The 18,075-nt window shown below is 49.4% G+C and overlaps 1 protein-coding gene across 3 annotated transcripts in view; it reads left to right on the top strand.

Moving 5' to 3' along the window:
- Positions 1-18,075, top strand: part of LOC132382659 (aminopeptidase N-like) — a 77,945-nt gene that overhangs the window by 19,013 nt on the left and 40,857 nt on the right. For all 3 annotated transcript variants that reach the window (XM_059953093.1, XM_059953095.1, XM_059953094.1), the window contains exons 2-4: positions 2,265-2,407; positions 9,013-9,149; positions 16,794-16,920. In XM_059953093.1, the coding sequence (XP_059809076.1) occupies positions 2,265-2,407; positions 9,013-9,149; positions 16,794-16,920 (407 nt within the window). The remainder of the gene's footprint in view (positions 1-2,264; positions 2,408-9,012; positions 9,150-16,793; positions 16,921-18,075) is intronic.

Here is an 18,075-nt window from a genome sequence, read left to right as displayed (position 1 = left end):
GGTCAGTGTGAGGGGTGGAGATCGGGTGGGTTGAGGGTCAGTGTGACGGGTGGGGATCGGGTGGGGTGAGGGTCAGTGTGAGGGGTGGAGATCGGGTGGGGTGTGGGTCTGTGTGAGGGGTGGAGATCGGGTGGGGTGAGGGTCAGTGTGAGGGGTGGAGATCGGGTGGGTTGAGGGTCAGTGTGAGGGGTGGAGATCGTGTGGGGTGAGGGTCAGTGTGACGGGTGGAGATCGGGTGGGGTGAGGGTCAGTGTGACGGGTGGAGATCGGGTGGGGTGAGGGTCAGTGTGAAGGTGGAGATCGGGTGGGATGAGGGTCAGTGTGAGGGGTGGAGATCGGGTGGGGTGAGGGTCAGTGTGAGGGGTGGAGATCGGGTGGGGTGAGGGTCAGTGTGAAGGTGGAGATCGGGTGGGGTGAGGGTCAGTGTGAGTGGTGGAGATCGGGTGGGGTGAGGGTCAGTGTGACGGGTGGAGATCGGGTGGGGTGAGGGTCAGTGTGAGAGGTGGAGATCGGGTGGGGTGAGGGTCAGTGTGAGGGGTGGAGATCGGGTGGGGTGAGGGTCAGTGTGAGGGGTGGAGATCGGGTGGGGTGAGGGTCAGTGTGAGGGGTGGAGATCGGGTGGGGTGATGGTCAGTGTGACGGGTGGAGATCGGGTGGGGTGAGGGTCAGTGTGAGAGGTGGAGATCGGGTGGTGTGAGGGTCAGTGTGACGGGTGGAGATCGGGTGGGGTGAGGGCCAGTGTGACGTGTGGAGATCGGGTGGGGTGAGGGTCAGTGTGAGAGGTGGAGATCGGGTGGGGTGAGGGTCAGTGTGAGGGGTGGAGATCGGGTGGGGTGAGGGTCAGTGTGAGGGGTGGAGATCGGGTGGGGTGAGGGTCAGTGTGACGGGTGGAGATCGGGTGGGGTGAGGGTCAGTGTGAGAGGTGGAGATCGGGTGGGGTGAGGGTCAGTGTGACGGGTGGAGATCGGGTGGGGTGAGGGTCAGAGAGGTAGAGATCGGGTGGGGTGAGGGTCAGTGTGACGGGTGGAGATCGGGTGGGGTGAGGGTCAGTGTGCGAGGTGGAGATCGGGTGTGGTGAGGGTCAGTGTGATGGGTGGAGATCGGGTGGGGTGAGGGTCAGTGTGAGGGGTAGAGATCGGGTGGGGTGAGGGTCAGTGTGACGGGTGGAGATCGGGTGGGGTGAGGGTCAGTGTGAGAGGTGGAGATCGGGTGGGGTGAGGGTCAGTGTGAGGGGTGGTGATCCGGTGGGGTGAGGGTCAGTGTGAGAGGTGGAGATCGGGTGGGTTGTGGGTCAGTGTGAGTGGTGGAGATCGGGTGGGGTGAGGGTCAGTGTGACGGGTGGAGATCGGGTGGGGTGTGGGTCAGTGTGAGAGGTGGAGATCGGGTGGGGTGAGGGTCAGTGTGAGGGGTGGAGATCGGGTGGGGTGAGGGTCAGTGTGAGGGGTGGAGATCGGGTGGGGTGAGGGTCAGTGTGAGGGGTGGAGATCGGGTGGGGTGAGGGTCAGTGTGACGGGTGGAGATCGGGTGGGGTGAGGGTCAGTGTGAGAGGTGGAGATCGGGTGGGGTGAGGGTCAGTGTGACGGGTGGAGATCGGGTGGGGTGAGGGTCAGTGTGAGAGGTGGAGATCGGGTGGGGTGAGGGTCAGTGTGACGGGTGGAGATCGGGTGGGGTGAGGGTCAGAGAGGTGGAGATCGGGTGGGGTGAGGGTCAGTGTGACGGGTGGAGATCGGGTGGGGTGAGGGTCAGTGTGAGAGGTGGAGATCGGGTGGGGTGAGGGTCAGTGTGATGGGTGGAGATCGGGTGGGGTGAGGGTCAGTGTGAGGGGTAGAGATCGGGTGGGGTGAGGGTCAGTGTGACGGGTGGAGATCGGGTGGGGTGAGGGTCAGTGTGAGAGGTGGAGATCGGGTGGGGTGAGGGTCAGTGTGAGGGGTGGTGATCCGGTGGGGTGAGGGTCAGTGTGAGAGGTGGAGATCGGGTTGGGTGAGGGTCAGTGTGAGGGGTGGAGATCGGGTGGGGTGAGGGTCAGTGTGACGGGTGGAGATCGGGTGGGGTGAGGGTCAGTGTGAAGGTGGAGATCGGGTGGGATGAGGGTCAGTGTGAGGGGTGGAGATCGGGTTGGGTGAGGGTCAGTGTGAGGGGTGGAGATCGGGTGGGGTGAGGGTCAGTGTGAGAGGTGGAGGTCGGGTGGGGTGAGGGTTGGGAAAGGGATGTGGTGGGGAATGAGGGACATTAGTTGTGTTGACTGTTTGCTACTGGTTTAACAGGATCATCGCTACCACTCAGATGCAGCCAACAGATGCGAGGAAAGCTTTTCCCTGCTTCGACGAGCCTGCGATGAAAGCCACCTTTGCCATCAGGCTGATGCACGATCAATACCACACCGCTCTCTCCAACATGCCGATGACTGGTAATCATGCAAAGAGGAAGCTGGGGCTGTCAAAAACAACTGTATTTTTATTGACACAGAAAACATTGCAAAAGTTTTAGATACACGTCTCGCTGGGGTGGCTGAAACTTTTGAACAGTACTATATTTATCAATGTAGGGCAGAGAGCAAATTTGCAAATTTGGCTGGAGCAAAGGAGGCTGGGAAGGGTATTTGGTCAATCTCGGACCTTGGGAAGGGTCAGAAAAGGTCACCAATCTCAGGAAAGGTCTTTTGTTGTTTTGGGACTCAGGCAAAAGGAGGGTCTTTGTTCAATCTGAGACCTCAGGAAGGGTCATCAATATCAGGAAAGGTCTCTGGTCAATCTCGGACCTCAGGAAGGGTCATCAATATCAGGATCACTGGTCAATCTCGGACCTCAGGAAGGGTCATCAATATCAGGAAAGGTCTCTGGTCAATCTCGGACCTCAGGAAGGGTCATCAATATCAGGATCACTGGTCAATCTCGGACCTCAGGAAGGGTCATCAATATCAGGAAAGGTCTCTGGTCAATCTCGGACCTCAGGAAGGGTCATCAATATCAGGAAAGCTCTCTGGTCAATCTCGGACCTCAGGAAGGGTCATCAATATCAGGAAAGATCTCTGGTCAATCTCGGACCTCAGGAAGGGTAATCAATATCAGGATCACTGGTCAATCTCGGACCTCAGGAAGAGTCATCAATATCAGGATCTCTGGTCAATCTCGGACCTCAGGAAGGGTCATCAATATCAGGATCTCTGGTCAATCTCAGACCTCAGGAAGGGTCATCAATATCAGGAAAGGTCTCTGGTCAATCTCGGACCTCAGGAAGGGTCATCAATATCAGGAAAGATCTCTGGTCAATCTCGGACCTCAGGAAGGGTCATCAATATCAGGAAAGGTCTCTGGTCAATCTCGGACCTCAGGAAGGGTCATCAATATCAGGATCACTGGTCAATCTCGGACCTCAGGAAGGGTCATCAATATCAGGAAAGGTCTCTGGTCAATCTCGGACCTCAGGAAGGGTCATCAATATCAGGAAAGGTCTCTGGTCAATCTCGGACGTCAGGAAGGGTCATCAATATCAGGAAAGGTCTCTGGTCAATCTCGGACCTCAGGAAGGGTCATCAATATCAGGATCACTGGTCAATCTCGGACCTCAGGAAGGGTCATCAATATCAGGAAAGCTCTCTGGTCAATCTCGGACCTCAGGAAGGGTCATCAATATCAGGAAAGATCTCTGGTCAATCTCGGACCTCAGGAAGGGTCATCAATATCAGGATCACTGGTCAATCTCGGACCTCAGGAAGAGTCATCAATATCAGGATCTCTGGTCAATCTCGGACCTCAGGAAGGGTCATCAATATCAGGATCTCTGGTCAATCTCGGACCTCAGGAAGGGTCATCAATATCAGGAAAGGTCTCTGGTCAATCTCGGACCTCAGGAAGGGTCATCAATATCAGGAAAGATCTCTGGTCAATCTCGGACCTCAGGAAGGGTCATCAATATCAGGAAAGGTCTCTGGTCAATCTCGGACCTCAGGAAGGGTCATCAATATCAGGAAAGATCTCTGGTCGATGACGGACCTCTGGAAGGGTCATCAATATCAGGATCTCTGGTCGATGACGGACCTCAGGAAGGGTCATCAATATCAGGAAAGATCTCTGGTCAATCTCGGACCTCAGGAAGGGTCATCAATATCAGGAAAGGTCTCTGGTCAATCTCGGACCTCAGGAAGGGTCATCAATATCAGGATCTCTGGTCAATCTCGGACCTCAGGAAGGGTCATCAATATCAGGATCTCTGGTCAATCTCGAACCTCAGGAAGGGTCATCAATATCAGGATCACTGGTCAATCTCGGACCTCAGGAAGGGTCATCAATATCAGGAAAGGTCTCTGGTCAATCTCGGACCTCAGGAAGGGTCATCAATATCAGGATCTCTGGTCAATCTCGGACCTCAGGAAGGGTCATCAATATCAGGAAAGGTCTCTGGTCAATCTCGGACCTCAGGAAGGGTCATCAATATCAGGAAAGCTCTCTGGTCAATCTCGGACCTCAGGAAGGGTCATCAATATCAGGAAAGGTCTCTGGTCAATCTCGGACCTCAGGAAGAGTCATCAATATCAGGATCTCTGGTCAATCTCGGACCTCAGGAAGGGTCATCAATATCAGGAAAGGTCTCTGGTCAATCTCGGACCTCAGGATGGGTCATCAATATCAGGATCTCTGGTCAATGACGGAGCTCAGGAAGGGTCATCAACATCACGAAAGTTCTCTGGTCAATCTCGGACCTCAGGAAAGTTCCTCAATATCAGGAAAGGTCTCTGGTCAATCTCGGACCTCAGGAAGGGTCATCAATATCAGGATCTCTGGTCAATCTCGGACCTCAGGATGGCTCATCAATATCAGGAAAGATCTCTGGTCAATGACGGACCTCAGGAAGGGTCATCAATATCAGGAAAGATCTCTGGTCAATCTCGGACCTCAGGAAGGGTCATCAATATCAGGAAAGATCTCTGGTCAATCTCGGACCTCAGGAAGGGTCATCAATATCAGGACCTCTGGTCAATCTCGGGCCTCAGGAAGGGTCATCAATATCAGGAAAGGTCTCTGGTCAATCTCGGACCTCAGGAAGGGTCATCAATATCAGGAAAGGTCATCAATATCAGGAAAGGTCTCTGGTCAATCTCGGACCTCAGGATGGGTCATCAATATCAGGAAAGATCTCTGGTCAATGACGGACCTCAGGAAGGGTCATCAATATCAGGAAAGATCTCTGGTCAATGACGGACCTCAGGAAGTGTCATCAATATCAGGAAAGGTCTCTGGTCAATCTCGGACCTCAGGAAGGGTCATCAATATCAGGAAAGATCTCTGGTCAATCTCGGACCTCAGGAAGGGTCATCAATATCAGGACCTCTGGTCAATCTCGGACCTCAGGAAGGGTCATCAATATCAGGAAAGGTCTCTGGTCAATCTCGGACCTCAGGAAGGGTCATCAATATCAGGAAAGGTCATCAATATCAGGAAAGGTCTCTGGTCAATCTCGGACCTCAGGATGGGTCATCAATATCAGGATCTCTGGTCAATGACGGACCTCAGGAAGGGTCATCAACATTACGAAAGTTCTCTGGTCAATCTCGGACCTCAGGAAAGTTCCTCAATATCAGGAAAGGTCTCTGGTCAATCTCGGACCTCAGGAAGGGTCATCAATATCAGGAAAGATCTCTGGTCAATCTCGGACCTCAGGAAGGGTCATCAATATCAGGACCTCTGGTCAATCTCGGACCTCAGGAAGGGTCATCAATATCAGGAAAGGTCTCTGGTCAATCTCGGACCTCAGGAAGGGTCATCAATATCAGGAAAGATCTCTGGTCAATCTCGGACCTCAGGAAGGGTCATCAATATCAGGAAAGATCTCTGGTCAATCTCGGACCTCAGGAAGGGTCATCAATATCAGGAAAGATCTCTGGTCAATCTCGGACCTCAGGAAGGGTCATCAATATCAGGAAAGGTCTCTGGTCAATCTCGGACCTCAGGAAGGGTCATCAATATCAGGAAAGATCTCTGGTCAATCTCGGACCTCAGGAAGGGTCATCAATATCAGGACCTCTGGTCAATCTCGGACCTCAGGAAGGGTCATCAATATCAGGAAAGGTCTCTGGTCAATCTCGGACCTCAGGAAGGGTCATCAATATCAGGAAAGATCTCTGGTCAATCTCGGACCTCAGGAAGGGTCATCAATATCAGGAAAGATCTCTGGTCAATCTCGGACCTCAGGAAGGGTCATCAATATCAGGAAAGATCTCTGGTCAATCTCGGACCTCAGGAAGGGTCATCAATATCAGGAAAGGTCTCTGGTCAATCTCGGACCTCAGGAAGGGTCATCAATATCAGGAAAGATCTCTGGTCAATCTCGGACCTCGGACAAACAAGGCCTCAGAACTGGTCTGTGATGTGCCTTTGGGCAACTGCCCTGCCCTGTGTCCATTATTTCAGTGTTTCCTTCAGCTTCCTCTCAATGTAGATTCCTGTCAGTGAAGAACAGCAATGAACACGGTATTTAAATGTTATTTGGCCTGGGTGTTAAGTACTTCCTGTAAAAAGTGTCTATTGCGTTGGGCCATAGGAGCAGGAATGTGTTGTGAAGCCTGAATCTGTGTGGGACTGCCCACTGGACAGCATTCCTTCTGCTGGGAGAGGCTGAGGAGTACGTTGTCCATCTGTGGATAGTGAGTATAGAGTCATAGCGCACTGCAGTGCAGAAACAGGCCATTCAGCCCATTGAGTCCATTCTCAACTATTCTACCTAGTCCCATCATCCTATATTGGGACTGGCACCCGCCTTGTCCCTCCCATCCATGTGTGTACCCAAACCTTTGCAATAGAGTTTGGGTCCAGCACTTCCGCCTATGTTTGCAATCTACTGTTCACTGCCGCTGTTGCGAAAAGCTAATTAACATGAGACCATAAGACTTAGGAACAGAACGAGGCCATTCAGCCCATCAAGTCTGCTCTGCCATTCCATCACGACTGATTTATCATCCCTCTCAACCCATTCACCTGCCTTCTCCCTGTGACCTTTGACACCCCGGCTAATCAAAAGTCTGTCAACCTCCATTTTAAATATACTCAGTGTCATAGCTTCCACAAAGTATTCCACGGATTTAGCACCCTCTGTCTAAAGAAATTCCTCCTCTTTCTGTTCCCATTGTTGTCCTTGTCCATTCTCCCCATGACCGTGTGAGTTTCCTCTGGGTGCTCCGGTTTCCTCCCACAGTCAAAGGTGTGCAGGTTGATTGGTCATTGGTACCTATCCTGATTAGGCAGTGTATCTCTACAGAAATAAATACACAGACAGACAGGCATCCCTCTGGTCCTAGATTCCCCCACTATAGGAAACATCCTTTCTATCTGTGCCCTCTGGTCCTAGAATCCCCCACTATAGGAAACATCCTCTCCACATCCACACTATCTGTGTCCTCTGGTCCTAGACTCCCCCACTATAGGAAACATCCTCTCCACATCCACTCTATCTGTGCCCTCTGGTCCTAGATTCCCCCACTATAGGAAATATCCTTTCTATCTGTGCCCTCTGGTCCTAGATTCCCCCACTATAGGAAACATCCTCTCCACATCCACTCTATCTGTGTCCTCTGGTCCTAGACTCCCCCACTATAGGAAACATCCTCTCCACATCCACTCTATCTGTGTCCTCTGGTCCTAGACTCCCCCACTATAGGAAACATCCTCTCCACATCCACTGTATCTGTGCCCTCTGGTCCTAGACTCCCCCACTATAGGAAACATCCTCTCCACATCCACTCTATCTGTGCCCTCTGGTCCTAGATTCCCCCACTATAGGAAACATCATCTCCACATCCACTCTATCTGTGCCCTCTGGTCCTAGATTCCCCCACTATAGGGGATTCATCCACTCTATCTGTGCCCTCTGGTCCTAGATTCCCCCACTGTAGGAAACATCCTTTCTATCTGTGCCCTCTGGTCCTAGATTCCCCCACTCTAGGAAACATCCTTTCTATCTGTGCCCTCTGGTCCTAGATTCCCCCACTATAGGAAACATTCACTCTATCTGTGCCCTCTGGTCCTAGATTCCCCCACTACAAGAAACATCCTCTCCACATCGACTCTATTCTAGGCCTTTCAATATCAATGCTATTTCCTCTTCCACACCCCACCCCCCAGCAAGTACAGGCCCAGAGCCATCAAACTCTCCTCATTGATAACCCTTTTATTCCCAGGATCATGCCTTTAATTTTCCTGCTATTTATGCCCTGGGTGCTTCTGTCCATGAACTCCTCAGCTACTTCTGTGTTTAAATCAAATTTCTCCTGAGTTGCCCAGGGCCAGCCAGCCTGATCAACCTTTCGTCGTAAGACAACCCATTTCTGGTGGTTCACCGTCTGACAACAACGGCCAGAAATCTGTGCAGGACGGTTTTCTTTTTGAAGTGGAAAGGGCGTGGCTGCAGTGGTTTGAGTCATCGTCACAACAGGGGTTGTAGTGGATTCCTCTGTGCCCTCATCCCTCTTCTGAACGCTGTTCCTACCACAATGCTCCATGTAGCTGAGCTCAATGGTGGCAAGGCCTTTACCCCAATGGAGTACTTTGTTTTCAGAGTTTAATGATTACAGTCTGTATCTGAACTAAAAGTTATATGAAGCTGGAGCAATAACAACTTTTAAAAAACCATTGGACAGATTGGGAAGATTTAGAAGGTTATGGGCAATTGGGAAAATAAAGTCAGTGATGGGCCAAAGGGCCTGTTCTGTGTTCTGTCTCTCCATGATTTGGGGTGGACACAATAATATGAGCAGTATGTAATCAGTTGGTTATTGTCCCTAAACCAAGAGATTCTGCAGATGGTGGAGGAACTGAGCAGGTCAGGCTGCACGTCATAAACAGTTGACATTTCAGGCCGAGACCCTTCATCAGGACTTGCTGTTCCTGATCTACATCTAGCATCAAATGATTTTATTTAGATGCCAACTGAGACTGGTGTTGTAATTTTTGTATTTATTCCACTTTGTGTAATGTTGAAACGTTCTCAGGACGGGACTAAATGCCTTTTCTTCCTTTACAGGAAATAAATCCATGGTTATTGATAATGTCAAGTGGTATAATGTCTCCTTTGAAACAACTCGCAAGATGTCCACATACCTTCTGGCTTTTATTGTTTGTGACTTTGATAGTGTGGAGGAAATTTCAAATGGAACTATGGTAAGGGATCCGAACCCGTTAGCGTTTCTAATCAGAACCCGTGAGCGTTTCTAATCCGAACTAGTGTGCGTTTCTAATCAGAACCCGTGTGCGTTTCTAATCCGAACCCGTGTGCGTTTCTAATCAGAACCCGTGAGCGTTTCTAATCCGAACCCGTGAGCGTTTCTAATCCGAACCCGTGAGAGTTTCTAATCCGAACCCGTGAGCGTTTCTAATCCGAACCCGTGAGAGTTTCTAATCTGAACCCGTGAGCGTTTCTAATCCGAACCCGTGTGTGTTTTTAATCAGAACCCGTGTGTGTTTCTAATCAAAACCCGTGAGCGTTTCTAATCTGAACCCGTGTGTGTTTCTAATCAGAACCCGTGAGCGTTTCTAATCTGAACCCGTGTGCGTTTCTAATCAGAACCCGTGTGCGTTTCTAATCCGAACCCGTGAGCGTTTCTAATCAGAACCCGTGAGCGTTTCTAATCCGAACCCGTGTGTGTTTCTAATCAGAACCCATGTGCGTTTCTAATCCGAACCCGTGTGTGTTTCTAATCCGAACCCGTGTGTGTTTCTAATCCGAACCCGTGAGAGTTTCTAATCCGAAACCGTGTGCGTTTCTAATCAGAACCCGTGTGCGTTTCTAATCCGAACCCGTGAGCGTTTCTAATCCGAACCCGTGAGCGTTTCTAATCCGAAACCGTGTGCGTTTCTAATCAGAACCCGTGTGTGTTTCTAATCAGAACCCGTGAGCGTTTCTAATCCGAAACCGTGTGCGTTTCTAATCAGAACCCGTGAGCGTTTCTAATCAGAACCCGTGTGCGTTTCTAATCCGAACCCGTGAGAGTTTCTAATCCGAACCCGTGAGCGTTTCTAATCAGAACCCGTGTGCGTTTCTAATCCGAACCCGTGAGAGTTTCTAATCCGAACCCGTGAGAGTTTCTAATCCGAACCCGTGTGCGTTTCTAATCAGAACCCGTGAGCGTTTCTAATCCGAACCCGTGAGCGTTTCTAATCCGAACCCGTGAGAGTTTCTAATCCGAACCGGTGAGAGTTTCTAATCAGAACCGGTGAGAGTTTCTAATCCGAACCGGTGAGAGTTTCTAATCCGAACCCGTGAGTGTTTCTAATCCGAACCCGTGAGCGTTTCTAATCCGAACCCGTGAGAGTTTCAATCAGAACCCGTGAGCGTTTCTAATCCGAACCCGTGAGAGTTTCTAATCCGAACCCGTGAGCGTTTCTAATCCGAACCCATGTGCGTTTCTAATCCGAACCCGTGAGAGTTTCTAATCCGAACCCCTGTGCGTTTCTAATCAGAACCCGTGTGTGTTTCTAATCCGAACCCGTGTGCGTTTCTAATCCGAACCCGTGTGCGTTTCTAATCAGAACCGGTGAGAGTTTCTAATCAGAACCCGTGAGAGTTTCTAATCCGAACCCGTGAGCGTTTCTAATCAGAACCGGTGAGAGTTTCTAATCAGAACCCGTGTGCGTTTCTAATCCGAACCCGTGTGCGTTTCTAATCCGAACCCGTGAGCGTTTCTAATCCGAACCCATGTGCGTTTCTAATCCGAACCCGTGAGAGTTTCTAATCCGAACCCGTGTGCGTTTCTAATCAGAACCCGTGAGCGTTTCTAATCCGAACCCGTGTGCGTTTCTAATCAGAACCCGTGAGCGTTTCTAATCCGAACCCGTGTGCGTTTCTAATCAGAACCCGTGAGCGTTTCTAATCAGAACCCGTGAGCGTTTCTAATCCGAACCCGTGAGCGTTTCTAATCTGAACCCGTGAGAGTTTCTAATCAGAACCCGTGAGCGTTTCTAATCAGAACCCGTGTGCGTTTCTAATCCGAACCCGTGAGCGTTTCTAATCAGAACCCGTGAGCGTTTCTAATCCGAACCCGTGAGAGTTTCAATCAGAACCCGTGTGCGTTTCTAATCAGAACCCGTGAGCGTTTCTAATCAGAACCCGTGTGCGTTTCTAATCCGAACCCGTGAGCGTTTCTAATCAGAACCCGTGAGCGTTTCTAATCCGAACCCGTGAGAGTTTCAATCAGAACCCGTGTGCGTTTCTAATCAGAACCCGTGAGCGTTTCTAATCCGATCCCGTGAGCGTTTCTAATCCGAACCCGTGAGAGTTTCTAATCAGAACCCGTGTGTGTTTCTAATCCGAACTTTTGTGCGTTTCTAATCAGAACCCGTGTGTGTTTCTAATCTGAACCCGTGTGCGTTTCTAATCAGAAACCGTGAGCGTTTCTAATCAGAACCCGTGTGTGTTTCTAATCCGAACCCGTGAGCGTTTCTAATCCGAACCCGTGAGCGTTTCTAATCAGAACCCGTGAGCGTTTCTAATCCGAACCCGTGAGCATTTCTAATCCGAACCCGTGAGAGTTTCTAATCAGAACCCGTGTGTGTTTCTAATCCGAACCCGTGTGTGTTTCTAATCCGAACCCGTGAGCGTTTCTAATCCGAACCCGTGAGCGTTTCTAATCCGAACCCGTGAGAGTTTCTAATCCGAACCCGTGAGAGTTTCTAATCAGAACCCGTGAGCGTTTCTAATCCGAACCCGTGAGCATTTCTAATCCGAACCCGTGAGAGTTTCTAATCTGAACCCGTGAGCGTTTCTAATCAGAACCCGTGTGTGTTTCTAATCCAAACCCGTGAGAGTTTCTAATCCGAACCCGTGTGTGTTTCTAATCCGAACCCGTGAGCGTTTCTAATCCGAACCCGTGAGCGTTTCTAATCCGAACCCGTGAGCGTTTCTAATCCGAACCCGTGAGAGTTTCTAATCAGAACCCTTGAGAGTTTCTAATCAGAACCCGTGTGCGTTTCTAATCCGAACCCGTGTGCGTTTCTAATCCGAACCCGTGTGCGTTTCTAATCAGAACCCGTGAGCGTTTCTAATCCGAACCCGTGAGCGTTTCTAATCAGAACCCGTGAGCGTTTCTAATCAGAACCCGTGTGTGTTTCTAATCAGAACCCGTGAGCGTTTCTAATCCGAACCCGTGAGCGTTTCTAATCCGAAACCGTGAGAGTTTCTAATCCGAACCCGTGAGAGTTTCTAATCCGAACCCGTGTGCGTTTCTAATCAGAACCCGTGAGAGTTTCTAATCCGAACCCGTGAGCGTTTCTAATCAGAACCCGTGAGCGTTTCTAATCCGAACCCGTGAGCGTTTCTAATCCGAACCCGTGAGCGTTTCTAATCCGAACCCGTGAGCGTTTCTAATCCGAACCCATGTGTGTTTCTAATCAGAACCCGTGAGCGTTTCTAATCCAAACCCGTGAGAGTTTCTAATCTGAACCCGTGTGTGTTTCTAATCAGAACCCGTGAGCGTTTCTAATCTGAACCTGTGTGCGTTTCTAATCAGAACCCGTGTGCGTTTCTAATCAGAACCCATGTGCGTTTCTAATCAGAACCCGTGAGCGTTTCTAATCAGAACCCGTGAGCGTTTCTAATCCGAACCCGTGAGAGTTTCTAATCCGAACCCGTGAGAGTTTCTAATCCGAACCCGTGAGAGTTTCTAATTCGAACCCGTGAGAGTTTCTAATCCGAACCGGTGAGAGTTTCTAATCCGAACCCATGTGTGTTTTTAATCAGAACCCATGCGCGTTTCTAATCAGAACCCGTGAGCATTTCTAATCAGACCCCGTGAGCATTTCTAATCAGAACCCATGCGCGTTTCTAATCAGAACCCTTGTGCGTTTCTAATCCGAACCCGTGTGCGTTTCTAATCAGAACCCGTGTGCGTTTCTAATCAGAACCCGTGAGCGTTTCTAATCAGAACCCGTGTGCGTTTCTAATCCGAACCCGTGAGCGTTTCTAATCAGAACCCGTGAGCGTTTCTAATCAGAACCCGTGAGCGTTTCTAATCCGAACCCGTGAGCGTTTCTAATCAGAACCCGTGAGCGTTTCTAATCAGAACCCGTGAGCGTTTCTAATCAGAACCCGTGAGAGTTTCTAATCAGAACCCGTGTGCGTTTCTAATCCGAACCCGTGTGCGTTTCTAATCAGAACCCGTGAGCGTTTCTAATCCGAACCCGTGAGCGTTTCTAATCAGAACCCGTGAGCGTTTCTAATCAGAACCCGTGTGTGTTTCTAATCCGAAACCGTGTGCGTTTCTAATCCGAAACCGTGAGAGTTTCTAATCCGAACCGGTGAGAGTTTCTAATCCGAACCCGTGAGCGTTTCTAATCCGAAACCGTGTGCGTTTCTAATCAGAACCCGTGAGCGTTTCTAATCAGAACCCGTGAGCGTTTCTAATCCGAACCCGTGAGAGTTTCTAATCCGAACCCGTGAGAGTTTCTAATCCGAACCGGTGAGAGTTTCTAATCCGAACCCATGTGTGTTTTTAATCAGAACCCATGCGCGTTTCTAATCAGAACCCGTGAGCATTTCTAATCAGAACCCGTGAGCATTTCTAATCAGAACCCGTGAGCGTTTCTAATGCGAACCCGTGTGTGTCTTTAATCAGAACCCGTGAGCGTTTCTAATCCGAACCCGTGAGCGTTTCTAATCCGAACCCGTGAGCACATCTACTGCTGTTTTCCTGAGGCTGAGGATTGGTCTCATCAGATGAGGGATAAAGATGGCCTTTTCCATCGATGTTGGGTGAAAGGTGAAATATGTAAGCCAGGGGTTGCCGACCTTTTTTGTGCCGAGGAGCCTTCCCATTAACCAGGGGAGTCCGTGGACCCCAGGTTGGGAACTCCTGGTTTAAGGGGAACGTGAGGAGGAGCTTTTTCATTCGGAGGATGGGGAGAGTGGGGAATGAACTGTCAGCGGAAGTGGTGAGTACAGGTTTGATGGCAACATTTGAGAAATTTGGATGGGTACATCAATGGGAAGGGTATGGTCCTGGTGTAGGTGGATAGAACTAGGCAGATAAATAGCTCAGCACAGACTGGATGGGCTGAAGGGCCTGTTTCTGACTCTAAATTCCACCTGCCCATCATTGAGCGTCTGTAGCCCTGTCCACTCTATCAACTCCAATGTCTGTGTCTGCTGCAAATTTACCCATCCCCTGATTCCCAGAACAGCTTCCATCCCCACTGACATTGTCTCCATTTTATTAGGAAACGATTACTGCATTTTTCTTCCTCCTGGTATCATGTGGGATGGATTCTAATACCCTGTTTTCTCTCTCCCAACTTTTTTGAAATAGTGAGTTTGCCTGCTGTCGACCTGTGCAAACTGTTCTGGCCTCTGTCGAGTTTTAGAAACTAACACTTAGTAACACCACTCACTTCCTTCAAAGTGCAGGACAGCTGTGTGTGGAGGGTTTTTCATCTTTTAGTCTCATCTCTTTTTCTATGGCACCCGGGGTTTGTAAGTTAATTTTTTTTAAAATCTGGTGGCTCTTTCCTCCTTTAGCGAAGACATGAATAACAGACTTGTTTAATTTCTTTACTGTCTCACCGAGACTAGGTTCACTTTCATCACAAGATGCTGACAGTTGGGGCAGAATTGGTCCAGTCTCTTCACCCGCCCCCCCCCCCACAAATCATCTATTCCTCCGCCACCCCTTGCTCCTTGATCCACAGATCCCTGGTGACCGTGAAGGAACACAATTTGCCTTTCATTCCCTTTCATTCCTGCTCTCTGCCAGTAACCTGAAACCATCAGCTCTAATTCAGTGCAGTGAATATTGACTCTCATCTCTGTTGGGGCACAGAGCAGCTTCAGCAAATGAACAGGCCCTTCAGCCATTCTAACTTAATCCATCCTGTATCTCCCCACTGCTCATGCACTTTTCTAAATGCCTGTTATATAACGATGGTGACTGTCTCCAGCAATGCCCCAGCACCACGTTCCCTGTGCTTAAACTCCCTCCCTCTCACCTTAATGCTCACCCTCTGATATTTGACATTTCAACCTTGCGTTAAAGACCGGCTGTCTACCCCATCAATGTATCCTTATAATCTATAAACTTCTACACCTGTGGCTGAGAAGACAACCTCTCCTTACAGCCTGCCACCTCCAGTCCAGGCAACCTCCCTGCGTCCGTGACCTGAACTGAACACATTCCTACAGCTTCAGCTTCACCGAAGTGTCACACAGCACTCCCTGCCTCTTGTACTCAGCACCGTCAGAGAGATCTCCTCTCGTCCTCTGAAGCTGAGCAAACAGATGCTGGGCCAGGTTTAATATCACCGGCAAATGTAAATTTGTTAATTTTGCAGCAGCAGATCATTGCAATACATGATAAAAGAGAGAAAATTAGTGAGGTAGTGTTCATGGGTTCAATGTCCAGCCAGAATTCAGACAGAGGAGGGGAAGAAGCTGTTCCTGAATCACTGAGTGTGTGCCTTTGGGCTTCTGTACCTCCTTCCTGATGGTGACAATGGGAAGAGGGTGTGTCCTGCGTGGCGGGGTCCTTAATAATGGACGCCACCTTTTTTGAGGCATTGCTCCCTAAAGATGTCCGAAGGCTAGCGTGTCTGATGGAGCTGACCAAATTTACAACTCTGCAGCTTACTTCGGTCCTTTGCAGTAGCCCCTCGCACCCCACCCCCCCAGCCTCCTGCCCCATACCAGACGGTGATGCAGCCTGTTCGAATGCCCTCTGTGGTACATCTGTAGAAGTTTGAGTGTTTTGGGTGACAAACTAAATCTGCTCAAACTCCTAATGAACTATAGTTGCTGTCTTGCCTTTTTTATAGCTGCATTGATGTGTTGGGACCAGGCTCGATCCTCGGATATCAATTCCCAGAAACTTGAAATTGTTCTCTCTCTCACTTCTGAGCCCTCTGAGGATTGGTTTGTGTTCCCTTGACTTGCCTTTGCTGGTCCACAACCAGCTGTTTCGTCTTACTGACGTTGAGTGCCAGGTCGTTGCTGCGACACCACTCCACTAGTTGGCATATCTCACTCCTGTACACTCTCTCGTCTCCACCTGAGATTCTCCAGAAATGGCAATGCTGTAGTGAGTCTTGCTGTTCACGGGACAGCCATGGAACCTCAGTGCTTTGATAGACTGTTTTGGATAAATTCTAATCACCATCACAAATCAGTAACAAAGCCCAGCAAAGTGGAACTTTACATTTCTCGTGAAGCAGCTGATTTTGAAAACACAAGTTCAGAGAGGACTTCATGTTTGTGTTTGCTCATGGCGAGTAACGCTACAAGTAAATTGTCCGTGGTCTCAAGCTGAAGTGTGAGATGAAATGAACACTTTGCGTCCACTCACCTTGTAGTGTGTGGCAATACATCTTTGGTTTGTGCTTTGAGTGGCTACATCTCACATGCCCCATCCTATTACAGGCGTGAGATGATTGATAGCCGTGGCAGAATGGAGAAGATGAAAGATCACTTCGAAGAGTCATTGGTTAGCTTGATTGCAAAGTTGTTAGCCTTATTCGAAGGTCCTTCAATCTGTGCCTGCTGAGGTCACTGAATGCGTTTGCGAGGCTGGTACCTACCGGGGCTTCTACGCAGCCAAACGTTGTTGGCCACTGCTGGCATTATTTGTTCAATGTTAACAGATTGAAAAGTGTTGATAATTGGGAAGTTTTGTGGGCTGTATATATAGAGTGAGAGTCTGTGCTGTTGATTTGGTATTCATGCTGAAGGAATTTCCCATTACTTTTGTGGTTGATGCTGCTTACAGGGCACTTGCTGTGAAGCGAAACACCTGGCACATTATTCTTCCACCATTTGATATGTTTTAGATCCGTATTTGGGCTCGAAAGGCTGCGATCGCTGAGGGCCAGGGCTCTTACGCTCTGAATGTTACTGGACCAATCCTCACATTTTTCGAATCTTACTACCAAGTTCCCTACCCACTCCCGAAGTCAGGTATCGTTTGCACAATCGAGCATTCTTTGCATATTTTAATGCAATCTCTTTAATGTTATTTGAGCTGTTGGTTAATTACAGCCTGGGACACAATGAAAAGCTCTGAGGTCTGGGTTCGAAATTCAGGATTTGGAATGAGGGGGAGGAGGTGTAAATTGAAACCAAGGCCCAGGGTGAGGGGAGAGAGAAGGTAAAAGCAGCAAGTGAAGCTTGCAATGTAGGTCACTGCTCAAGGTGTGGTCTCATCTGCGGGCTGTGGGCTGGGCGCGTGCTTGCGGAATGCCTTTGCTATCCTGAAGTTCAGCCTGCTCCACCCCCAATTCCCTGGCTGAACTCTCCACCTACGGCCTCACTGACTGTTGGAAAACAAACCCTGTGCAGGCCCCAGGAGCTGTGGTTCGCAGCAAGGCAAGGGTTAAGACAATGTCCAGGCAAAGACAGCCTACAGCCTATGGTGTGCAGTCAACCCAGTCAAGAGAAGTCTTTGAAGAACATAGTTTCCCTTTTTTAACAAAGCTATAAAAGTTTATTTACATCACAAATACACAAGGTACAGACATTCAGTATCAACAAGACAGTGAGTACACTCAAATTAAAATATGGTTACTACTGTCTATTAAACAGTCAATACCCTGAGGGCAAGTACTGCTCCCATCCTGTCTTGTAGGCCGACCACAGCAGGGGACCAAAGTTTAAGGTAATGTCAAGCCAAGGACAGTTCTCACAGAAAATGTGCAAACAGTGTGGGCAAAGGGGCCTCTCAGCATCACAGCTTTCCTTTACGCAGCAAGGGACTGGAGCCAGGGAGCAGACTGAGATAAGATAGTGATATCAGTGAAGAACTGGGAGTGATTATTGGTTGGGTACTCTGAAGTATTTCTGGTCTTTAACATGGGGGTTCTCGACTATCACAGTGCAGTTGGTGATGGATCACGGTTACGGAAGATGACCATACACAACGTTACTGATTGCTGAATATCTGAATTGTGAACTTCTGTATATCGAGCAAACACGAGGAAATGTGCAGATACTGGAAATTCAAACAACACACACAAAATGCTGGTGGAACACAGCAGGCCAGGCAGCATCTACAGGGAGAAGCGCTGTTGATGCTTCGGGCCGAAACCCTTCGTCAGGACCCGTTTTGATATAACC

Source organism: Hypanus sabinus, chromosome 28 (genome assembly GCF_030144855.1).
Source record: "Hypanus sabinus isolate sHypSab1 chromosome 28, sHypSab1.hap1, whole genome shotgun sequence".
Classification (NCBI taxonomy): Eukaryota; Metazoa; Chordata; class Chondrichthyes; order Myliobatiformes; family Dasyatidae; genus Hypanus; species Hypanus sabinus.
This window is presented reverse-complemented; position numbering and strand designations above follow the sequence as displayed.